The 24,481-nt window shown below is 36.8% G+C and overlaps 1 protein-coding gene across 14 annotated transcripts in view; it reads right to left on the bottom strand.

Annotated features, from left to right (window-relative positions):
- Positions 1 to 24,481, bottom strand: part of SCAPER (S-phase cyclin A associated protein in the ER) — a 492,396-nt gene that overhangs the window by 257,715 nt on the left and 210,200 nt on the right. For all 14 annotated transcript variants that reach the window (XM_023552952.2, XM_023552948.2, XM_023552950.2 and 11 more), the window contains one exon: positions 11,968 to 12,033. In XM_023552952.2, coding sequence (XP_023408720.1) covers positions 11,968 to 12,033 — 66 coding nt within the window. The remainder of the gene's footprint in view (positions 1 to 11,967; positions 12,034 to 24,481) is intronic.

Below are 24,481 nucleotides of genomic sequence, written 5' to 3' on the forward strand. Positions count from 1 at the left end.
AAAAACCAAAAAACCAAACCCATTGCCACTGAGTCGATTCCGACTCATAGCGACCTTACCGAACAGAGTAGAACTGCCCCATAAGGTTTCCAAGGAGCACTTGATGGATTCGAACTGCCCACATTTTGGTTAGAAGCCATATTTCTGAACCACTATGCCACCAGGGTTTCCAAAATAACTTATAAGTTCATATAATTAAGTTCACATAATTCAAATTCAGCCCTACAGGGATTTTACCTGATCTCTACCATATTACACCTATCTGCTTTCTTCCAGATCAAAAATCTAGGCTCTCAGAGATACAAGGGATGAAAGAATTCTGGCACCCATAATCTCCTTTATCCCACATTACATGCACAACAGTCTCAGAATAACATTATTAATAATTTCATCACCACTGTAATTAGAGAAAGTTTTAAAAATCTTTTGGATATTTTTTCATTTTCTCTGACATTTCTCTTAGAGTTACACTGTATGATTAACTGAGACACATCCGTTACATAGTCACTCCCTTTTAGCTATCAGTTAGTTTCACTTTTACAAGAAACTATAACTTTAGTGTTATGTTGATGTCTCTTTAATCATTTTGATTGTCTGAAGCTCATTCTCTAGTAGTATTTAAGGTCCTCAAAAAGAGAAGATGAAAGTCAATGATTTCGTAACTAGTGAAACTTATTTTTGAGGGCACAAAACTATCAATGTGCACAAGCAAGAACTAAACAAATAGAGGAGTTTTGGCCAATGAGGTGGCTTAGTCAGAAACACCATGCCAACCCCCTATGGCAGAGATCCAAGAAACCAAGTGAAACAGATACACATGACCATCCTGGAACTCTGAGCATCAAATGAAAGGATAAAGAACTAGGTCAAACACTGAATGGAAGAAGAAACTAAATGAAAACAGTGAACAAGAAGAGACAGAGTGGAAGGCCGTGACAACTGGCCCAGTACAGTGTGGTTATCTTTAGACAAAGACAGCAACAATCCCGAATGAAGAGCACAGAAGGCAATTTCATAGAATTCTAAACAAGACACAGAGTAATTGTGCAGACATACCCGGAATGAAATAAGGTCCTGATTGCAGGCTGCAGCCAACAGGAGGAGTGCAGCTGAATAGAAGAGCACACCGCTCTCCACCCATCCTCATGGTGATTAGTGGTACGACCCCCCTATTTTTGCAGCCCCAAATGCCACCCCCCACCTGCTGACCCCGCTGGGTGACAGCATGCCATTCTGGAGCAGCTGTGAGTGCTCCCCTACCCCTCTTGCCCACCGACAGCAGGGCATTCCAGAGTGGCGCTGACCACTCCCAACCAGCTAAGAAGCAGTGCCCACGTATCCACACACTCAAATGCCTGTGACCCACCTGCCACCATCTGGCAAGTGGTGGTAACCATGTGCTTGCCCACATGCCCATCCCTTGCCCATTCCCCTGCCCCCCTACCCAGTCAGTGGTGGCGATCGCATTCCCACAAGCTCATCCATCTACCACCCAACCCTTCCCTCCCTCTCCCTGCCCTCCTCCCCGTCCCACCTGGCAATCAACAGTGACTACATCCCCACTCACCTGTCACATACCACACACTCAACGAGTGTAACTGCCCACTCCCAAGCCAGTGGACAGACAACAGATGGCAGCCAAAGCCCACCCAGACTGCCTACAGCCACCCAGCATCACCAACAAACAGAGACCTGCAATCACCCAATCAGCTGCTGCCCGCTCACCCAGAGACAGGTGGTGAGCACTCCAGTGCCGCCAGACCTCAGACCAGTGAACCGCATAAGGCTCCAAGCCCAGATATTAGAAAACAAAACAAAATAAAAAATCAGAAGGAAGCAAACAAAAATACAATTACTAAATAAATAACACCTTAATACCACAAAGACAACAGACAATATCAAATCACATAAAGAAACAGAACAAGACGGCTAAAGCAAATGACCAAATTAAGAGCCAGAAAACCTTTCTGAGGAAGAAATGGTAATTGAACTACCCTATAAGGAATTCAAAAGACTTATATATAGGATCCTCAAAGAAATCAAGGAGAATAACGGGAAAACAGACAAAACTCTAGAAGAATTCAGGAAGGCACAAGAACAAAATGACAAACTAGATAATTAGAAACCATACAAAAACGGCAACAAGAAATCCAAAAGATTAACACTAAAATTTCAAAAACATATTAACACACTGGAAGGACCCAGGAGTAGAACTGAATCAATGAAAGACAGAATCAGCAAAATAGAGGACAAATCCTTTGACACCAATCTGTTTGAGGGACAATCAAAAAAGAATGAAGAAAGCATAAGAGTGATGTAGGATATTATCAAGAGGAAAAATTTACATGTGATCGGAATTCCAGCACAGGAAGAGGCAAAAAAAACCCACAGAGAAAATTTTCCAAGATTTGATGGCAGAACTTCCCTAATACGTGAAAGACAAGAAGATACTCATTCAAGAAGCCCATCAAAGCCCATACAGAATGGACCCCAAAAGAAAATCACCAAGACATACCATAATCAAACTTTCCAAAACCAAAGACAAAGAAAGAATGTTGAGAACACCTCAGGAAAAACAAAATATTATCTAGAAGGAGAAGCCAATAAAATTAAGCTCTGATTTCTTCACAGAAACCACGCAGGCAAGAAGGCAATGTGATAACATATATAAAACTCTGAAAGAAAAAAATTGCCATCCAAGAATATATATGCAGCAAGAGTCTCTCAAATACAATACAAAATTAGGAGATTTCCAGATAAACAGAAATTAAGGGAGTTTGTAAAAATCAGACCTACCTGACAAGAAATACTAAAGGGAGTCCTTCAGACAGAGAACCAGTGACGTCAGACAACAACCAGAGATTAAGACACATGTCAACATCACCCACGTACCAACCCAGATAAAGAATTTTCAAAAATAAAGCTACAAGATTGACAACAGAACCAGAGATGTCAGTCTGTAAACGACGACTCCTAAATAAAAAGGTAGAAAAAAAGGTGTAGTTACAGAATTTATATATGGAGAGGAAGTCAAGATGGTATCAAGACAAAGCAGACTGTCTTAGTTATCTAGTGCTGCTATAACAGAAATACCACAAGTGGATGGCTTTAACAAAGAGAAATTTATTCTCTCACAGTCTAATAGGCTACAAGTCCAAATTCAGGGTACCAGCTCCAGGAGAAGGCTTTCTCTCTGTCAGTCCTGGAGGAATGTCCTTGTCATCAATCTTCCCTTGGTCTATGGGCTTCTCCACACGGAACTCCAGGTCCACAGGACACATTCTCCTCCCGGTGCTGCTTTCTTGGTGGTATGAGGTCCCCCTGTCTCCCTGCTTGCTTCTCTTTTATATCTCAAAAGAGACTGACTTAAGACACAATCTAATCTAATAGATCTCATCAATATAACTGCGCTAAACCATCTCATTAACATCATAGTGATAGGATTTACAACACACAAGAAAATCGTATCAGATGACAAATTGTAGACAAACACAAAATACTGGGAATCGTGGCCCAACCAAATTGATACACTATTTTGGGGGGACATAATTCAATCCATGACACCAAGGATATAAAAGACTTATACAAAGAAAACTAGAAAACATTACAGCAAAAAACCAAAAGTGACTTAGGTAAATGGAAAAACATACTATGCTCATGGATAGGAAGACTTAACATTGCGAAAATGTCAATACCACCCAAAGTGATCTATAAATATAATGCAATCCTGATACAGATTCCATCAACATTCTTCAATGAGGTGGAAAAATAATCTCCAAATTTATACGGAAAGGAAAGAGGTCCCAGATAAGCAAAGCACTACTGAAGAAAAAGAACAAAGTAGGAGGCCTAACACTTCCCAATCTCAGAACCTTCTATGTAGCCATGGTAGTCTCAACAGCCTGGTACTGGTACAACGATAGATACATAGACTGATGGAACAGAACAGAGAGCCCAGAAGTAAATTCATCCACCTGTGGACAGCTGATCTTCGACAAAGGGCAGAAATCCATTAAGTTGGAAAGAGATAGTCTCTTTAACAAATGGTGCTAGCAAGACTTGATATCCATTTGCAGATAAATGAAACAGGATCCATACCTCACACCACATACAAAAAAGAACTCAAGATGGATCAAAGACCTAAACACAAAACTATAAAGATCACGGAAGAAAAATAAGGGGAAACCCAGAGGTCCTAATTTATAGCATAAATAGACTATCAAACATAACTAAAATGCACAAAGAGCAGAAGATAAACTAGATAACTAGGATCTCCTAAAAATTACATACATATGCATATCAAAAGACTTTTTCAAAAGAGTAAAAAGAGAAACTACAGACTCAGAAAAAAATTTAGCAGTAACATATCTGACAAGTAACTAATCTCTAAAATTTACAGAAAACTTCAAAAGCTCAACAACAAAAAGCAAACAATCCAATTAAAAAATTGGCAAAGAACACAACAGACACTTCACCAAAATGTCTTCACCAAAAGACACATTCCGGCGGACAAGAAATACATGAGATACTCATAATCATTCGCTATAGAGATGGAAATCAAAACAACCATGTGATATTACCTCACACTGGCAATAATAATAAACAGGAAACAAAAAATACTGGCTACAGTGTGGGGAGACTAGAACTCTCATACGGTGCTGGTGGGAATGTAAAACGGCACAACCACTGTGGAAAATGGTATGACACTTCCTCAAAAAGTTAGAAATACCATAAAACAAAAAACCAAACCCAGTGCCGTCGAGTGGATTCCGACTCATAGCGACCCTATAGGACAGAGCAGAACTGCCCCATAGAGTTTCCAAGGAGCACCTGGTGGATTCAAACTGCCAACCCTTTGGTTAACAGCTATAGCACTTAACCACTACGTCACCAGGGTTTCCAGAAATACCATATGATCCAGCAATCCCTCTACAAGGTATATATATTAGAGGAAATAAGAGCTGTGACACTTATAGATATATGCACACCCATGTTTCCTGCAGCATTATTCACAATAGCAAAAAGATAGAAACAACCTAAGGGCCCATGAACAGATGAATGGATAAACTGTAGCGCATACATGCAATGGAATACTATGCAAATTTAAAGAATAACGATGAATCTGAGAAATATCTCACAACATGGATAAACCTGGAGGACATTATGCTGAGCAAAATAAGTCAATCACAAAAAGATAAATATTGACAAATAAGACGAGAATTCTAAAATGTCAAGAAAAGGTTTACACCCAGAAAGAAACATTCTTTGATGGCTACCAGGGATGGGAGGGAGAAGAGGGAGAAATCACTAACTAGAGAGTAGACAGGTGTTGAGTGAAGGGAAAGACAAAATACAATATGGGGGAAGTCAGCAAAACATGATTAAGGCAAAGGAAAATGCTGGGAGGTATGCAAGGGTAAAAGGCAACAATGGCAAATACTATCACAAACATAATCCTCAATAACAGTAATAAACAATAACTTATGAGTGGATACACAGGTAGATATGTAAGCTGAACAGGTGTGGGATGGCATATGGGAGTGCATCCATAAGCATATATAGGTTTGGAAAAGGATATTTCTACCTACCCATTTGCATGTGCTGTAAATACATTCATATATATAGTAGAGCACACAGGGGCACAGTTATAAAAACTTCTTAGCCATAACCAAACACCTCAAGGAACTGAGTGATTTGGCTTGAGAGTTTAGGACCATAGCCCAGAAGGACATCTAAGTCCACTGACTAACATAGTCCATAAAGACAATGTTGGACATCCTACTTTAGTAAGTAGCAACTGGGGTCTTAAAAGCTTGAGAGTGGCCACCTAAGATACAACTATTGGTCTCTTCCCATCCGGAGCAAAGAAGAGCAAAGAGAATCAGAATCTCAAGGAAGCAATTAGCCCGAAGGACTAAGGGAACATAGGTACCACAGCTTCCACTAGCCTGAGACCAGAAAGAACTAGATGGTGCCTGGCTACCACTACCAATTGCTCTAATCAGGATCACAACAGAAGGTCCTGGACAGAGCGGGAGAAAAAGGCAGAATAATATTCAAATTCATAAAAAAGACCAGACTCACTGGTCTGATAGAGACTGGTGGAACCCCCAAGACTATGGCCCTTAGACAGCCTTCAAACCTGGAACTGAAACCACTCCCAGGGATCACAAACAAGAGACAAGCCTATAAAGCGAACAGTAATACCTATGAAGAATGTGCTCCTCAAAACAATCAACCATGCGAGACCAAAGGGGAAGCATTTGCCCACAAACAAAGTTTAGAAAGGAGGATGGGGCAGGGAGGATCTGCAAATGGAAACAGGGAACTGAGGGAGGAAGTAGGTAGAGTGCTATCACATTGAGGGGACTGCAACTATGCCACGGAGAAAAATGGGTATGAATTGTTGAGTGGGAAACTAATTTGCTCTGTCAACTTTCACACAAACCACAAAATGTTCAAAAAAAAAAAAAAAAAAACCAACAAAACTAAGGGAATGTTGTTCATAGGATCCTTTCCTGAGGAATTTACTGGAGAATGAGATTCAGCTGCTTTCCTCAAATTGATGCCCTGTATTTTCCAGTGAAACCCTGTTATTTTGGAGTTTTCCTTTCCTTATCTGTTAAATCCAGCTGCTTTCCGTAACACGTTTAAACCGCACACTTCATGTTGGTGTTTGTTCCCATCCACTTGTATTCTGGATTTCATGAGATACTTGGCAATGTGTTTTTGTTGTAAATGTTGCCATGGGTTTATTTTGTTAACCAGTTGTTTGTTTTTTATGTGACTATGCGAAGATGCTGGAAAATGATGCTTCTGCCGCTACTGCCGTTTTTTCAGACTTACAGTTTAGAAGAACATCCTAGTTTCCCTGTGACTACAGCAGGCAAGACACTACATTAGGAAAGCACCACAATAGCAACAGACTGTAGAAGACAAAAACCAGAGCAGTGAGAACAATTAGGAGGCTGCTACAATAATTCAAATGAGAGATGATGGTGAATTAGGCTACAGCATTTATGACGGAGGTTGTGAATGGTGGTCAAATTTCAAATACATTTTGAAGGTATGTACATAATAAAAGAGATTCGAAGTATGTAAGACAATGTTATGTAAGACAAAATTGTTTTAAAAATGTAAGGAATAAGTGATGTCAATAAGTTGTATGCCTGTAAAAAGCTGAATTGGCCAATATGTGATAGATACATTTACTGCAACAACAAAAAGCAGCTGCTGAGGCTGTTTACATACAACCAAACACCTCATGGGATTTGGTTTCTGGATTTGGAGGTTTAGGGTCATGGTTTCATGGGACATCTCATTTAACTGGGCTAATGTTGTGTTTAGTGCTTTTGTTCCACCTCCTAGTTTGTTGTGTAGTGCTTACGGTCTTAAAAGCTTGCCAGTGGCCATCGAAGGTACAACAATTGGTCTCTATTTGCCTGCAGCAACAGAGGGAGAGTCAGGAATAGGAGAAGGAGATGAAATGTGCAACTAACTTGCTTCATGAACAAATGCCTCCTTTGCCATGTGACCAGCAGAACTGGATGGTGCCCGGCTACCATCACTCAGCATTTTCATCAAATATTCTGTAGGAGAATCCTGATCAAAAGGGGGAAAATATAGAGACTCCAGACTATCTGCAGCTGTGGAGCCTGGATGCATTCCCAAAACTAGTGCCCTGAGATACTCTTTAAATGTTAAACTAAAAATATACCCTGAAGTGTTCTTAAAACCAAACTACTGTTTAGTTTAACTAGTAAAGAATGTCTGCCTTGGGCACTGTGCTCTTTTAAGAATTTTACATGGGATCAAATAGACAAAAGCAACTCAAAAGATTAGTTAGGAAATGTAGGGGACAGTGAGTTTATGTTAATGGAAGAGGAACAATCTGGAAAAGGATGATGAGAATGGTTCACAACTTGAAGAATGTAATCAGTGTGAACTGTATATGCAGAAACTGTTGGGTATGTGTATGTTCTGCTGTGTATATTCTGAACAATAAAGAATAAAATTATGAAGAATATATATATAAGGAGCAAGAAAAGAAGGGTATTTATCTGTATGGCCCAGAGTTATAAGACTTTTTTTTTTTTCCCCCACTGGCACTAGCCACTGTCCACAGGTTCAGAGGAAGGGAGCTACCTGAGGATGGCATAATGACTACATAAGCTGGATACCAGTGTGGGGGAATCTTCACTACTCCAGTAAATTACACAAATGTAATCAAAACTGATCAAGAAAATATCTCAAAACCACACCAATGTACAAACCTCTCAGCTTAAACCTCTTCTATGATCTTTATAGTTTATGGTTTTATATTTAGGTGTCTGATCCACTTTGAACTAGTTTTTGTGTATGGTGTGAGGTATTGGTCCTGTTTCATTTTTTTTGCAGGTGGACATCCAGTTTTGCCAGCACTATTTGTTAAAAAGACTCTTTTCCCCATTTCATGGTCTTTGGGCCCTTGTCAAAGATCAGTGACCATAGGTCGATGGATTTACATCTGGGTTCTCAATTCTGTTCCAGTGGTCAATGTATCTGTTGTTATACCAGTACCAGGCTGTTCTGACTACTGTAGCTGTATAGCAAGTTCTAAAGTCAGGTAATCCAAGTCCTCCTACTTTATTCTTCTTCTTCAATAGTGCTTTACTTATCTGGGGCCTCTTCCCTTTCCATATAAAGTTAATGATTAACTTTCTTCATCTCTCTAAAGAATGTTGTTGGTATTTGAATCAGGATTGCATTGTATTTGTAAATCGCTTTGGGTAGAACTGTAATTTTCCCGTTGTTGGGTCTACCTATCCATGAGCATGGTATGTTTTTTCCATTTATGTAGATCTCTTTTGTTTTCCTGCAGTAGTGTTTTGTAGGCTTCTTTGTATAGGTCTTTTGCATCCCTGGTTAGATTTATTCCTAAGTATTTTATTTTTTTTTTAGGGGCCATTATAAATGATATTGTTTTCCTGATTTCCTTTTCATTGTTCTCTTTATTGGTGTATAGGAATCCAATTGATTTTTCTATGTTTACATTGTATCCTGCTTCTCTGCTGAATCTTTCTGTTAGTTCCAGTAGTCTTCTCATGCAGTCTTTTGGGGTTTCTATGTATAGTATCTTATCATTCACAAATAGGGACAGCATTGCTTCTTCATTACCAATTTGGATGCTCTTTATTTCTTTTTCTTGCCTCACTGCTCTAGCTAGGGCTTCCAGAACAATGTTAAATAGGAGTGCTGATAAAGGGCATCCTTGTCTTTTTCCTGTTCTCAAGGGGAATGTTTTCAGCTCTCTCCATTACAAATGATGTTGCCTGTTGGTGTTGTATAGATGCCCTGTATTATGTCGAGGAATTTCTCTTCTATACCTATTTTTTACCTATTTTATTGAGAGTTTTTCTCAGGAATGGGTGTTGGACTTTGATATGATAGTGAATTCATTTTTTTAAATTCCATCTTTGATTTCTTCTATTAACCAGTTGTTTTTAAACAGGGTGTTATTCAGTTTCCATGTAACTGATTTTTTTTTTTTTCCTTGCTCTTCCTGTTAATTTCTACTTTGATGGCATTATGATCAGAGAAGATGCTTTGTACAATCTCAATGTTTTGGATTTCCTGCATTGATTGAGATGATCATGTAATTCTTTTATTTATGTGGTGGATTATGCCGATTGATTTTTTAATGTTGAACCATCCTTGCATAACTGGTATGAATCCTACTTGATTATAGTGTATTATTTTTTTGATATGATGCTGAATTCTATGGGCTAGAATTTTGTTGAGAATTTCTGCATCTATCAAAAAAAATTTTTTTTTATTCATAAGAGACACTGGTCTGTAATGTGTGTGTGTGTGTGTGTGTGTGTGTGTGTACGTGTGGTGTCTTTGCCTGGTTCTGGTATCAAGGTTATGCTGGCTTCATAGTACGAATTCAGAAGTATCCCTTCCTTTTCTATGTCTTGAAATAGCTTGAGCAGTACTGGTGTAAGCTCTTCTCTGAATGTTTGGTAGAGTTCTCCAGTGAAGCCACCTGGGCCAAGGCTTTTTTGAGGGGGAGTTTTTTTTGTTACCTTTTCAATCTCTTCTGTTGTTATGGATCTGTTCATATTTCCAACATCATTTTATTAGTTTGGGTAGGTAGTGTGTTTCTAGAAATTTGTCCATTTCCTCCAGGTTTTCAAATTTATTGGAGTATAGTTTTCATAACACTATTATGATCCTTTTTATTTCAGTTGGGTCTGTTGTAATGTCACCCATTTCATTTCTTATTTGGGTTATTTGCACCCTCTATTGTTTTTATTTTGTCAATTTGGCCAGTGGTTTGTCAATTTTGTTGATACTTTCAAAGAACCAACTTTTAGTTTTGTTGATTCTTCCTACTGTTTCTCTAATCTCTATTTCATTTATTTCTACTCTGATCTTTATTATTTCCTTTTTTCTGGTGGCTGTGGCCTTCTTTTGCTGTTCCTTGAGTTGTGTAGCTAATGCTTTGATTTTATCCCTTTCTTCTTTTTTGATGTATATATCTGTTGCTATAAATCGACCTCTGAGCAAAACTGCTGTGTCCCAAAGGTTTTGGTATGATGCGTTTCCATTCTTGTTTGACTCTAGGAACTTTTTTTATTCCATCTTTGATTTCTTCTATTACCCAGTGGTTTTTAAGTAGGGTGTTATTCAGTTTCCATGTAACTGATTTTTTTCCTTGCACTTCCTGTTAATTTCTACTTTGATGGTAATGTGATCAGAGAAGATACTTTGTATAATCTCAGTGTTTTGGATTTTGCTGAGGGCTGCTTTGTGCTCGAAGGTCTATTCTGCAGAACGTTCCATGTGTGTTGGAAAAAAATGTTTGCAGTTGTTGGGTGGAATAGTTCTATATATAAGTTCAAGTTGGCTGATTGTGTCCTTAAATCTTCTGTATGTTTGTTGAGTTTCTTTCTAGATGTTCTGTCCATTACTGACAGTGGTGTGTTGAAGCCTCCTATTACTGCTGAACTATCAATTTCTCTTTTCAGTGCTGTTAAGAGTTTGTTTTATGTATTTTGGAGCCCTGTCATTGGATGTGTAGATATTTATTATGGTTATGTCTTCATGATAGACTGTCCCTTTAATCATTATAGAGTCCTGACAGGCAAGAATATTTCTATTGTAAATGTTAATAATGGCAACCATAACATCCTATAGCATATCTATGGGATATACATATTTATTGTACCAAGAACTAATTACAGATATTCCTCAATTTGGGCCATTTGTTTGATTTTTTTCATTATTAAAACTAACAGTAAAATAGTCATCTTTATGTGTAAATATCTGGGCACAGTGTACATTATTTTATTGAACAGCATGAGGTCTGAAGTGAACTTCCTGAGCTCCTGATTCACATTTTCTTTAAACAAGATTACACCAATCTGTACTCCCATCAGCACATATGTGAATAACTGTCTAACTGCACCTCCACTAAGAATATTTTTGAGAGAAGGAAAATGAGGATGTTTTGGTTTACTAAGCTATTATGCAATTACACTATCACCCCAATGGTGAAATCTAAATTTTGATCTCTCTTGTGGCACTAGGAACAATCCTGAAAGAGACCTCCTCAGAACAAGCACCAGCACAGCCTTGCCTTGCCAGAACCTGACTGTATTAAAAGAGAGTTGTTCAATCTCAGCACTACTGACATTTTGGTCGGGTAATTCTGTTATGGAAAGCTATCTTGTACACTGCAGGATGTTTAGCAGCGTCACTGGTCTGTGCCCACTAGATGCTAGGAGCACCTTTCCCCCAAGTTGTGACAAACAGAAATTTCCCTAGACATGGCCAAATGTTCTGTGGTTGAGAACCACTGTGTTAGGAGAATGATATTCCAGGCATCCTATACAAAGCCCATGATCAAAATGATGGTTCAGACACACTTCTGCTGCAGGCAGAAAAGAGAAGGAGAACTAAAAGGTCGGGTGGAATACTCACTTTGCTTTATAAGGTGAGTCAGAGCCAGAATTTTTTGTTTCCATTAAACTCTCATATTCCTTCGCCCTGAAGAGAAAAAAGTTCTATTACTGTTAGTTACTTTGTTGATAATTTTTACAATACGCCAAAGTCTTGGCTACAATTTTATTATTACAGTATAAAAGTTGTGCTGTTGAAGTGATAAATCAGCAACATTACAACATTAATTTTAATATTTTGATTTCTAAAATGGATTCTTTAAAATTACCAAAATATTCTCACAGATGACTGAAAAATGGCATATTTCCTCATAGGATAATATATAACAGATTTACAAAAATACTTCTGAATTTACAAACCTGGTTCAGAATGATGTTTGTTTTTCAAAAATGTTAGAATCAAGATAATTAAATTTGAAAGGTTATTAAATTTCTGTATGGTAGCTGAGGTGGCTGAATACCTATGTATTTCAAGAGATACATACAATGTAAAAATAAATACAGGTAAAAAATAGTCATTTATTATTACAAACAATTAAAAAGACAGCAAAAGAAATTTTATCAGAACTTCCAAGACTTTTTTGTTTTGTTTTTGCTATTTATATTGGCTAAATACCAAAAGGTCTAGAAAATCTAAGAAAACACTTCTCTGCCACTGTCTAATTTGGCTCCAGTTTGCCTGAACTAGTATGCGACAGCCATCAACAGACCATCATCTTAAGGCAGGTTTCATTATAGCAATGCATTAACATTGACATAATTTGTCATTTTCTCTCTTTGAAGGGGGGAAAATACCAATTTAAATTTTAACTGCTCACCCAAAGGGTCCTTGTCTCAAAGAATTAGTCTAGTACGCTAGGAAAGAGTTAGCCACAAGGGGCTAATTGCCTCGATGAGCAACTGCCTCTTTTGCCGTGAGACCAGGAAAACTGGATGGTACCCAGCTACCACTAATGAACATTTTGATCAAAGATTCCACAGAAGAATTCCGATCAAGAGGGGGAAATTACAAAACAGAATTTCAAATTCTCATGGATTCAAGACTTTCTGAAGCCATGAAGGTTGGATGAACCCCTGAAAGTACCGCCCTGCGATAATCTTTAAACCAAAAATATTCCCGCAGTCTTCTTAAAACCAAACAATAGTTCAGCTTAGCTAGTAAAAAATGTCTGCCTGGAGTATTATGCTTTTTTAAAGTATTATCTTTATGGGATCTAATTAACAACAGCAACTCAAAAGATTAGATAGGAACCTTAGGGAGCAGTGAATTTATGTTAATGAGGGAGGAACAACTCAGAAAAGGGAGGCAAGGATGGTTACACAACTCAAAGAATGTCATCAATGTCAATGAATTGTACATGTAGAAATTGTTGAATTGGTGTACGTTTTGCTATCTCAACAACAAGTAAATAAAATTTTATATACAGATATATATAAAAGAATTAGCCACAAGGTATACCAATCCAAACAACGACAGGTGAAAAAATAAACACTGCTTCATGAGAGTCTGAAAGATGCAAATTTTAACAGCCCCAATGAGGAAAAAGCAAACTAACACAGGTTATGATTGAGAACAGCAAAAAATCTACATTAGAATAAAACATTAAATTACATATTGTTGCAAACGATGTATGCTCATTGCTGTCAGCCGTAACATTAAAGTATGTCAAATGGAGAAATAAACACTTGGTTGTCGTTAGCTGTGGTCGAGTTGGCTCCCTACTCACGGTGACCACATGCACAATGGTTCTTTTTGATCCGTGAATTTTCAGTGGCTGGTTTTGTTGTGGTTTTCAGAAGCAGATTGCCGGGCCTTTCTTCCTAGAGGTGCACTGGCTGGGAATCAAACCCACGTCTACTGCACAGAAGACAATTCTACCTTGGAACTACCACCGCCTCCAATCACTTGGTAGATGCAAGTAACGGGGACCTCATCTGAAGGGTGGGAAAAATTATGTTTACCCAGAGCTGACTATGCTCCAGGCATTGTGCAAGATGCTTTACAATGTCTCATTCAGTCCTAAAAACTCAATATGGTATTATTCCCATTTTACAAAGAAAAAACTGAGCCTTAGGAAGACCCTGGTGGCATAGTGGTTAAGTGCTACAGCTGCTAACCAAGAGGTCGGCAGTTCAAATCTGCCAGGCACTCCTTGGAAACTCTATGGGGCAGTTCTACTGTATCCTATAGGGTCGCTATGAGTCGGAATCAACTCAACGGCAGTGGGTTTGGGTTTTGGGGTTTTGAGGTGGAAGGGACTGAATCCATTCTCTAAATCCTATAATAGTAACATTTAACTAGAACTCTGTCATCCAAAAAATTTTCACCTTACTTGATGTAGTAGTTTCCCACTTTTTCCTTATTTGACTCCTGTCTTGACTCATTTTAAGTAATCAATTAAATATTCATTCCCAGAGTCCCTATTCTGTACAAACTAAACCGTGGGGAATTTCAAGACGCATATACTTAATGGGGATAAAGAATATACATAGTGGGAATATTCAAGGAGCTTATTCTCCAGAAGGGGGAAGGTGACATGAGAGCATTAAAAGACACATAACTCTACAGAGCAGACTAAGTTACAAATAAGTATTGTGAAAGCTATTAACTTCCAGCTAAGATCCCAAGGTAAGTTTCCTGAAGGAAATGGAATGCGCACTTGCTGGAAAGATAGGTAGCATCTGAATATACAGAAAAGAGAGGAAATGCCATTACTATCATCAGAGAAACGTGAGCAAACAATGCTAATATGAGGAAAAATACAAATTATGTTTTGGAAACAGCGCAAAGACCCATTTGACTGCAGCAAAAGATTAAAAATATGAGAATGAGAGATAAAGCTAAAAATAGTCTAGTCAAATATATCAAAATTCAATTTTGATGATTTTTTAGATAATAATCCAATTTATTAATATCTTAAAGTTTATTAATATAGTGCTGTACCACTGTAGTCCTTCATTTTTAACGCCATACCATCTTGGCTATACTTCTCAGCCATAATGTGGAATACTTGCTTATTATTCCTTTTTATTGTTCATTAGCTTTGTCACAGGCTATTTTACCAAACTTCTTAGAGAATTACATCTTATCAACTTCTAATTGCTTATTTTCTCTTTTTATGTTTACAAGATATAGTACACACTAAGTGGCATATGTATCTTTGTTAAATAAAAATAAATATACCTATCCTAGTTTCCATGAGGGATATGTGAATATTGTCTAGCTCCTGAGTTGTTTATATCATTTCTATTTCAATGAATATCAAAATCATTTAAAGCTAAAATTCCATTCTGAGCAAAACTTTTAACACCTCCCATAAGCGTCATGCTTTACTTGTTACAAATTTCAAATGCACTGTAATTTCCATTTTGATCTATTCCTGAACAATTCTTATTTTAAACAATGTTTTCTTTTTTTCTCCTTGATTGTGAAGGGCTAATTTTTTGTTTTTATAATTTAAACCTTTTTTCCCTCATTTATGGTCCTGTTGAGTTAAAATTTACATACAAAAATTTTCAATTTGAAGTGTATAATTCCATGAATTTTCACAACTGTGTACATCAATAACAACGAAACCACAATCACGTTATAGCGCATTTCCACCTCCCCACAAAGGTCTCTCCTGACTCTGCAGGCAACTCCTTCCCCGTACCCTCTTTCCTCTAGCAACCACTGATCTGCGTTCTACCACTACAGATTTCTAGAATATCAAATAGCTGGAATCATACCTACATTATTGTATCTGAATGCATTCACTTAGTATAATATTTTCAAATTCTTTCCTATTGTTTTATATATATCATTAGTTCATCCCCTTTTACTGTTTAGTATATCCATTGTTTAGCTATACCATAATTTGTTGATTCGTTCAGCAGTTGGGCATTTCAGTTTTTTTTCCAGCTTGGGGCTCTTATGAATAAAGCTACTATGAACACTGGCATACAAGTCTCTGTGTAAGGCAAATATCTTCATTTCTCTTGGATAAATACCTATGAGTAAGATTGCTGGGTCATACGACAAGGATATGCTTAACTTTAAGAGGAATTATCAAAATATTTTTTAAAAATGATCATTCCACTTTGCATTCATACCAGCAAAGTATGAGAATTCCAGTGGCTTCATGTTCTTGCCAATATTTGGTATGGTCAGTCTTTTTCATTAGCCATTCCATTGGGAGTGTGATGGTATTTCACAGTGGTTTTAATTTGCACTTAACTAGTGACTAATGATATTAAGCAGCTTTTTATGTGCTTATTTGTTGCTCATATATATTCTCTGGTGAAGTGTCTGTTCAAACCTTTTGCCAATTTTAAAATAGGTTAGTTTTTCTTTCCAGAGGGTGGGGAGTAAGGCAGAGTTTTGATTTACCTTTTGTTATAAATTTTGAATTTTACTGAGTGCACAGAGAATATATCATCTCTACTTTTCTAGAATTTGAGTTTTTGTGACTTAGTATATGTAAAATTTTTATACATGTTCCAGAAATATTTTAAAAAAAGAATGTGTATTCTCTATTTGAAGACATCAAACTTGACATTTATGTATAAATTCAACTTGTGACTACTATTCAAATGCTCAGTTTCTTCACTTATGTTTTTATATACTGAAATTGTACTTGTATACTAACAGTGCCCCTTGGCTGTTTTTTGTTTATTTTGTTTATAATTACTTGATATAGCTATGCTTGTTGTTTTATTATGCCATTCTGTTTGAGGGTTTTTTTTTTTTTTTTACAAATAAAGCTAGATTTTTAATAGTTTGATTAAACTAGGGATTTTTTTTAAATGGCAATTATATATATAACATATATATATCTATAAATACATAGATACATATATACACACACACACATAATCTCCAAAACAAAAATCCAAACCCACGCCATCAAGTTGATCACAATCCATAGCAACCCTACAGAACAGAGTAGAACTGTCCCATAAGGTTTCCAAGCTGTAATCTTTACAGAAGCTGACTGCCACATCTTTCTCCTGCAGAGCCCCTGGTGGTCTCAAATTGCCAACCTTTCCATTAGCAGCCGAGGACTTTACCATTTCATCACCAGGGCTACTACATATATATATATTTTTTTGAGGTAACATACACATAGAATTCATCATTTTAATCATTTTAACGTGTACAATTCAGTAGTTTTTAGTAAATTCACAATGCTGTACAGCCATCACCACTAATTTCACTCTGCATTCCTCCTAGCCTCCAGCCTCTAACAGCTATTAATCTGCTTTCTATCTCTAGAGATTTGCCAATTCTGGACACTTAAAATAAACAGAATCATACAATATGTGACATTTTTGTCTGGCTTTTTTCACTTAGCACAGTGTTTTCAAGGTTCAAGCACTTTGCAGCATATGCTTCACTCCTTTTCGTGGCTGAATAATTTTCCAGTGTCTGAATATACTACATTTTCTTCACCCATTCATCTGTCGATGGGCATCTGGGTGGCTTCCACTTTCTGGGTACTATTAATAATGCTGCTATAAGTATTTTTGTTCAAGTTTGCATATGAACATGTTTTCAATTCTCCTGAGTACATACTTAGGAGTGGAATTGCTAGGTCATATGGTAATTCTCGGGTCTGACAGTTTGTTGTACTTTGGTGATGTGCGTGTCATTGTGATCCTGGAAGCTATGCCACCAGTATTTCAAGTACCAGCAGGATCACCCATTATGGACAGGTTTCAGCAGCGCTTTCAGACTAAGACAGACTAGGAAGAAGGATCTGGTGGTCTAGTTGTGAAAAAACTGGCCACTAAAAACCTTATAAATAGCAGCAAGACTGTGTCTGATAATAGAGCCAGAGGATGGGTCTCTCAAGTTGGAAGGCTGCAACAATGGGCTCAAACACAGCAACAATTGTAAAGATAGTGCAGGACTGGGGAGTATTTCATTGTGTGTATGTAGGGTCGCTATGAGTCAGAATCAACTCAAAAGCACCTAATAACAACCACAACATGGTAATCCTATGTTTAACTTTTTGAGGAACCACCAAACTTTTCCACAGTGGCTGCATAATTTTTACATTCACCCCAACCATGCGCGAGGGTTCCAATTTCTCCACATACTTGCCAATTCTTGCTATTTTCCATTTTTTGATTATAGTCATCCTAGTGAGTATGAAGTGCTCTCTCACTAAGGTTTTGATCTGCATTTCTCTGATGAGTAATGATGTTGAGCATCTTTTAATGTGTTTGTTAGACATCTGTGTATCTTCCTTGGAGTAATGTCTATTCAAGTCCATTGCCCATTTTTAATTTGGTTGTTTGTCTTTTTGTAGCTGAGCTGTAAGAGCTCTTTATATACTGTGGACACTAGACCCTTATCAGGAGCATGATTTGCAAATACCTTCTCCCATTCTATGGACTGTCTTTTTATTTTCTTGATGGTATTTTTACAGCACGAATGTTATTAATTTTGATGTAGTACAATTGATCTATGTCTCTTTTGTCATCTGTCACTTTATTTATGGTTTCTGTTCAATAAGGCCATCTCTTTTTCTTTTTCTATAATTTCATTTATTGATCAAACCTTCCATGGTCTTTTTTCTTCATCTAAATCAGTTGTTTTCAACCAAGAGTTCACATTCATAACAAGTGTAAATAATGACAATTTTATTTTCCCTTTTATGGTACTTATACTGCCCCCCCCTTACCAATCTTACTGAACTGACTACAATCTCCAGTATAATATCAAATAGAAGTTCAATGGTAGATGCATCTTTGTCTTGTCTTGAAAGGGAACATTTTCAATAGTTCATCTCTAGGTATAGTATTTGTTTTGGTTTATACTTTTTAACACAGTAGTTCTCGTCAATAATTTTACTTTGCTAAGCATTTTTCTCTTGAATGGGTATAATGCTTTTTCTAAATATACTAAGTCATAGTTTTTCACCTTAGTCTATTAATATGGTAAATTATATGATTCATTTTCAAACATCCAACCGATCTTACATTCCTGGAATAACCCTATCCTGGGATTTTTTCAACGATGTGAACAACGTTAAAAATGAGAAATTAAAGGCTACTGCTCTATTTTTAAAAATATAGACATTCATTAATTTGGTGATTTACTTTAAAAACATACCTAGGGTGATTCTAATTTCTTCTAAGTACTTACTATGTGAAGAGCACTCCAGTGAAATGAATTCACTTAGTCCTCATCATAAATCTATAAGGGAGGTAACCATATTATAGATGAGGAAACTGAGGCACTAAGAGATTAAGAAGCTTTCTCAAGGCTATAAGACATAGAAGGATTCAAACCCAGCCTATTTAGATCCAGAATTTAATTAGAAAACACCTGTCTTGTTTTAAAAAAGAAAAGAAAAAATAGGAAGAAAAGCAGGTCTCTTTTGCTAGAAAGAGGCTTTTTTATATGTAACAATAAAAAGACTGATCACATACTGGAACAGAATTCCATTTTCAACAGAATTGAGTCAACTCGAATTACCTACAAGCAGATTGTCTAAGGACAAGTTTTCCTTTCAAATTCTTGTTTAAATACTCTCTCAACATAAACAAGGTCTTAGTTAGGCACCGAGCAGAAACCAGAAAAGAAGACTTTGGGGTCAAAGTGATTGTGTTCCAGCACAGGAGAACATCTGCCTTTTGGCAACACCAAGTGGAATAAGACAAAGCTGTAGCATGATAAAACCGGGGAGTCAGATCAGCAAGAAAGACCAGGGAAATGGAAAGTCCCTTCTGAGATGGCAATCATCCTCCTCCTCATCATCATCATTTTAAATTACTTTGTCTTAAAGGAGAACAAAATGGTGTTAGAGAATACAGACTTTAGAGATGAACAGACAGATCTGAATTTGACTTGATCACTTAACTGCTATGATGCCTTAGTAAGGTTACTTCTCTGAGCCTCAGTTTTGTCAACTCTAAGACAAGCAGCAGGATGTTAACCTCACAGAATTATTATAAGGAATAAATGAGATAATGTTTAAAATATGTTGCCCAAAGAACAACCAAATAAATATTAGCTCTCTTTCCCCTCGAAGTTTTATCAAGTCCCAGACCAATGAAATCTACGTTCACATGTAAATATACAAACATCATACAAAGACAGTTATACTTGGTGTCTTGATTATTCACATTTTTTCTTGATGTATTCATCTTCTAACCCATTTCAAATTTTCCTACTCATTACATTTATGACTTTTAAAAATGATTATTTTAAAAATTTACTGATATTACTTTTCCGTAACTTCAATATAGCTTCAGTGGAGATGATACTTAGCCACTTAAATCTAGTAGAAAGTTCAATAAAAGTATAACTAAAATACCAAAACAGACACATTGAAAACCAAATGAAATCTGATTTAGTTCTATTATTCCTTCTTAAATGGGCTTCCTATCTATTCATTCATTCATCCAACAAATATTTACTGAGTATCTACAATGTGTCAAGAATTACTCCACGCATTAAGCATATAGTATATAACAAGGATGACAAGGTTACTACTTTCACGTGAGAGTTTACAGTGAGTGAAATAAATAATAAATAAATGAGATACTATCTGAGAAAAACAGAGGGTATAAAGAGCAATTACTGTGGAGAGAATGAATTTTGAGGGGTTGGGGGAGTTATAGAGAGCATAACGAAGGGAGGTCTCAGAGAAGTAAACCTTGTTAAGATGAAACCTAAACAAAGTGAAGGAGCCAGTCCTGGAAAATCTGGAGAAGCTCAGGATGGGTAGAGGAAACATCAACTGCAAACACACTGAGGTATATGCGAAGGGCAGCCATGGAGAAATGGGTACAGAATTATGCTTATTATATACACCTGCTACTCCATTAAAAATGCTTTTCCTGTAAATCCACTGTTGATTTGTTAGTGCCAAACACAATGGCTCTTTCTCTGTATGCATTCTCCTTGACCTTTCTGCCTCTGTATTTTACAGCCATTACTTCCTTTTTCAAGTCCTCTTCTCTTTTGATTTCCATTTCCTATCACTGTGACAATTTTAATATTATAATAACAAATGCTAAATATATAATTCTAGCTTTCAGTCTAAATTTCAAACTCTTCAAGCTCTTCACTAGAAAGTTCAAGCTTCATGTCATCTTATCGATCTTTAAAACCAAACTCATTCTTCCCTTTTTATGTCCGCCGTCATTGTGTATCTGTCAATGGTACCTTGGTCTGAAATTTCCAAATTTTTTTAAATTTCTTTTTTCAAATAATTGATATATCATAAATTTTAATATTACATTAAAATGCTTCTTGATTACTTTCTTTCCTCTTAATTTCTTCCAAATTATACTCTAATGTAAGTCCTTATCATTTCATGCTTGGATTTGTAAAATAACCTCCTATGCACCTATGTTCTCAATGTTCCAATCTTACCAGGCTACCACAGGTTAAGAAATCTTCCCAAATCGCCAATTTCCTGGTGTCATTCCCTGGGTTATCTATAGTGGCTCCTTTCCAGGGTCATAATTTCACCCTGCCCTACTTTTTCAACTTTATATTCTTTAACATTATCATCTTAATTTTATAAGCTTGGATTTGCAGGCTCCAGTTCAGAAACATTTAGAGGCTTTTCTTTAGGGGTTTTTTTATTTGGGGGGGGGGGGGCGGGGGGGTGATTTTTCACCACTTGGGATACTTCTGTCAGGGGGCAGCAGAGCTTGGTCTATACCAACACAGACTCATGGACAAGGCAAGGTTAGAAGGAAATGATTTCTTTTACAAAAATAAATTTCAATGAAAATGGGTAAATAGACATGGAACAGGCTTAAAAAGGGACACACCATCTACTAGCTCCTCCGTGATATCCCTCAGAGGGCTCAAATCCACTCACCGTAGCCTCAGCCATACCATTTCCATCTATGCCTCTTATTTCAATTAAGGACATCAGCATCTAGAGGGATGCTCTAGGACCATCAGAATTGGTTTGTCTCCCTCTCTCACACAGGAACACTCATAAAATTTATCTCGTATTTGTTTCTCCAATCCATGCCCTTCTCCACATGTCTATGTCATAAACATTTTGGCATTTAATTTTGATCCTTACTGAACCAGTGTCTAATTATTTCACATGAGAACTTTTTTTTTTTTAAATAAGTGTGGCTTTTAGAAAGTCATTGTCCTTTGTGAGCCTTTGTTGTACTCACTGGTAATATGCGGGAGTACCTTCCACCCACCCACTGCCATCAAGTTGATTTCGACTCATAGTGATCCTCTAGGTCAGAGGAGAACTGCTCCATAGGGTTTCCAAGGGTGTGATCTTTATGGAAGCTGACTGCCACATCTCTCCTGCAGTGGGTTCAAACCGCCAACCTTTTGGTTAGCCGTTAGGCGCTTTAACCACTGAGCCACCAAGGCTCCTAAGATGAGGGGGTAGAACTAGCTAATCTCCTAAAAGTCTTTTCTAGCTCTAAGTTTCCATGATTCTAAATTCCTATAAACACTTGGTATCAAATTGTTGGGTACACTAGAATTACCTGGGAGCTTGTTAAAACATAGATTCCTTGAATCCAAAGGCTGAAATCCAGAAATCTACTTTTAACAAGGATCCAGATGATTCCAATGCAGGTGGTCTAAGGACTACAGTTTGAACGTCAACGTCTTGCTTCATGATTTGATTCATATTAATAAGGCAACTGATTAATCGCTATCATTATTAAGTTCTTTCTTATGAGGTAGGCCATCAGTTCCTAGGGTGCGATCTGGAGTACCCTGGGCATCTGAGAGAGCTTTTCAGGAGATCCACGAAGTCAGGGCTTCTTCACTGTCCTTCTTTACAGGCAAACAATAGAGTTGAAGCTACATGGCATGTGATATCACACAAGACTGAATACAGAAGCAGATACAAGAATCTAGCTCTCTTTATTAAGCCAGACATTAAAGGAAGTTGCAAAAATGTAAAATAATGTCAGTCTTTTCACTAATTTTTTTTGTTTTGTGAAAAATAGTTATTTTTCACCAAAAAATTTTTATTCATATGAACTAGTGATGATTTTACTGTTATTTTAAAATGAGTTAATAAATATTTTAAGAATTTCTCAGTTTTAATTTCTAATATGATAAATATTGATAGATATACTGTAGATAAACAAAATATCTTTGGGATCCTCAATGATTTTTTAATGTAAAATAGGTCTTACAACCAAATAGTTTGAGAACTGCTTCAGTAGATAGTATGAGTCAATTTATACATGTTATCAGAGCTTACCATTTCCTGCCCAAAAAACTTTCAATGGTTCCCCACAGTCCTCAGAATAAAACCTAAACTACTTACTTGCATCTAAGGATAATCTCCTTTAAACTTTTCTAATTCCTTTGTTCTACTTTATTATTTTTGTTACGAAAGTAACACAGTTAAATTGAGGAAAATATGACTATATATAAAAGAAAAAGGTTTCTCTAATTCCTAACTTCAAAACACACACATACACACACAACGTTAATATGCAAAAATCAATTGTATTTCTATATACTCTCACTTCCAATAGCCTCAAAAACCAGAAAACACTATGGGTAAATTTAATGAAATGTTTGTAAGATTTATAAACCAAAACTTGCAAAATATCACTGCGAGAAACCGAAGAAGCTCTAAACAAATGCAGATACTTCATTATCATGATTAGAGACTCAATACTACCAGGATGTTAATTCTTCCCAATTTGATCTATAGGTCTGATATGATTCTAATAAAGGTCCCAATAACCTTTCCTTTTTTCTTTTTTAAGAAACTGACAAACTGATCCTAATACACATGAAAGTGCAAAGGCTCTTGGATAACCAAAACAATTTTGAAAAAGTAAAACAAAGTTGGAGGATTTCTATTATTTATTTCAAGACTTATTATAAAGCTATAAATAAGGACAGTTTGAAGACATCAATGCAATGGAACTGAATAGTCCAGAAATAGGTCCACAGTTATTGTTGATTCATTTTATTTTAATCAAGGTGCCAAAAGAAACAACCAGATCAAAGGAATAGAACAGTCTATAAACAGACACACACTTAAAAAAAAAAGAGGCTATCTTTTTAACCTTGGGGCAGGCATAAGATTTCTTAGATATAATGCAGATGTACTAAACATAAAAGAAAAAAATTGATAAAATAGATGTCATTAAAATTAAAAAAAAAATTGCTTATCAAAAGCTATCATCAAGAAAATGGCAGTCACTGGCAAGTAGAGGGTGTTCAAAGTCATAGGACTGGGTGAGCTCACCACGGCAATGTGTACACAGAGAAGAAAAGAGGTCCGAGGAAATTGCTTTATTGCACTCCAGTGTCAGGAGATCAGCAAAATCTCAGCATGAACTAGAATTAAAAGTCAATACACCCTGCAATGTGCTGTGGAACTACTCTTTGACATAAATTTGCAGGGAACTCAAAAACTGAAATAAAAAAACGCCTCTTCTAGTCTTTGCTTGAATGAGCACTCTCAGTACCCAGTTTGGACCCCCTACATGATCACAATATGAACGTGGCAACCACAGAGAAATAAGTGCAACATTTGCCGTTATTCTAGTCCTGTAATCGCATTGGTCAAGCTTCC

Source organism: Loxodonta africana, chromosome 13 (assembly GCF_030014295.1).
Source record: "Loxodonta africana isolate mLoxAfr1 chromosome 13, mLoxAfr1.hap2, whole genome shotgun sequence".
NCBI classification, from domain to species: Eukaryota; Metazoa; Chordata; class Mammalia; order Proboscidea; family Elephantidae; genus Loxodonta; species Loxodonta africana.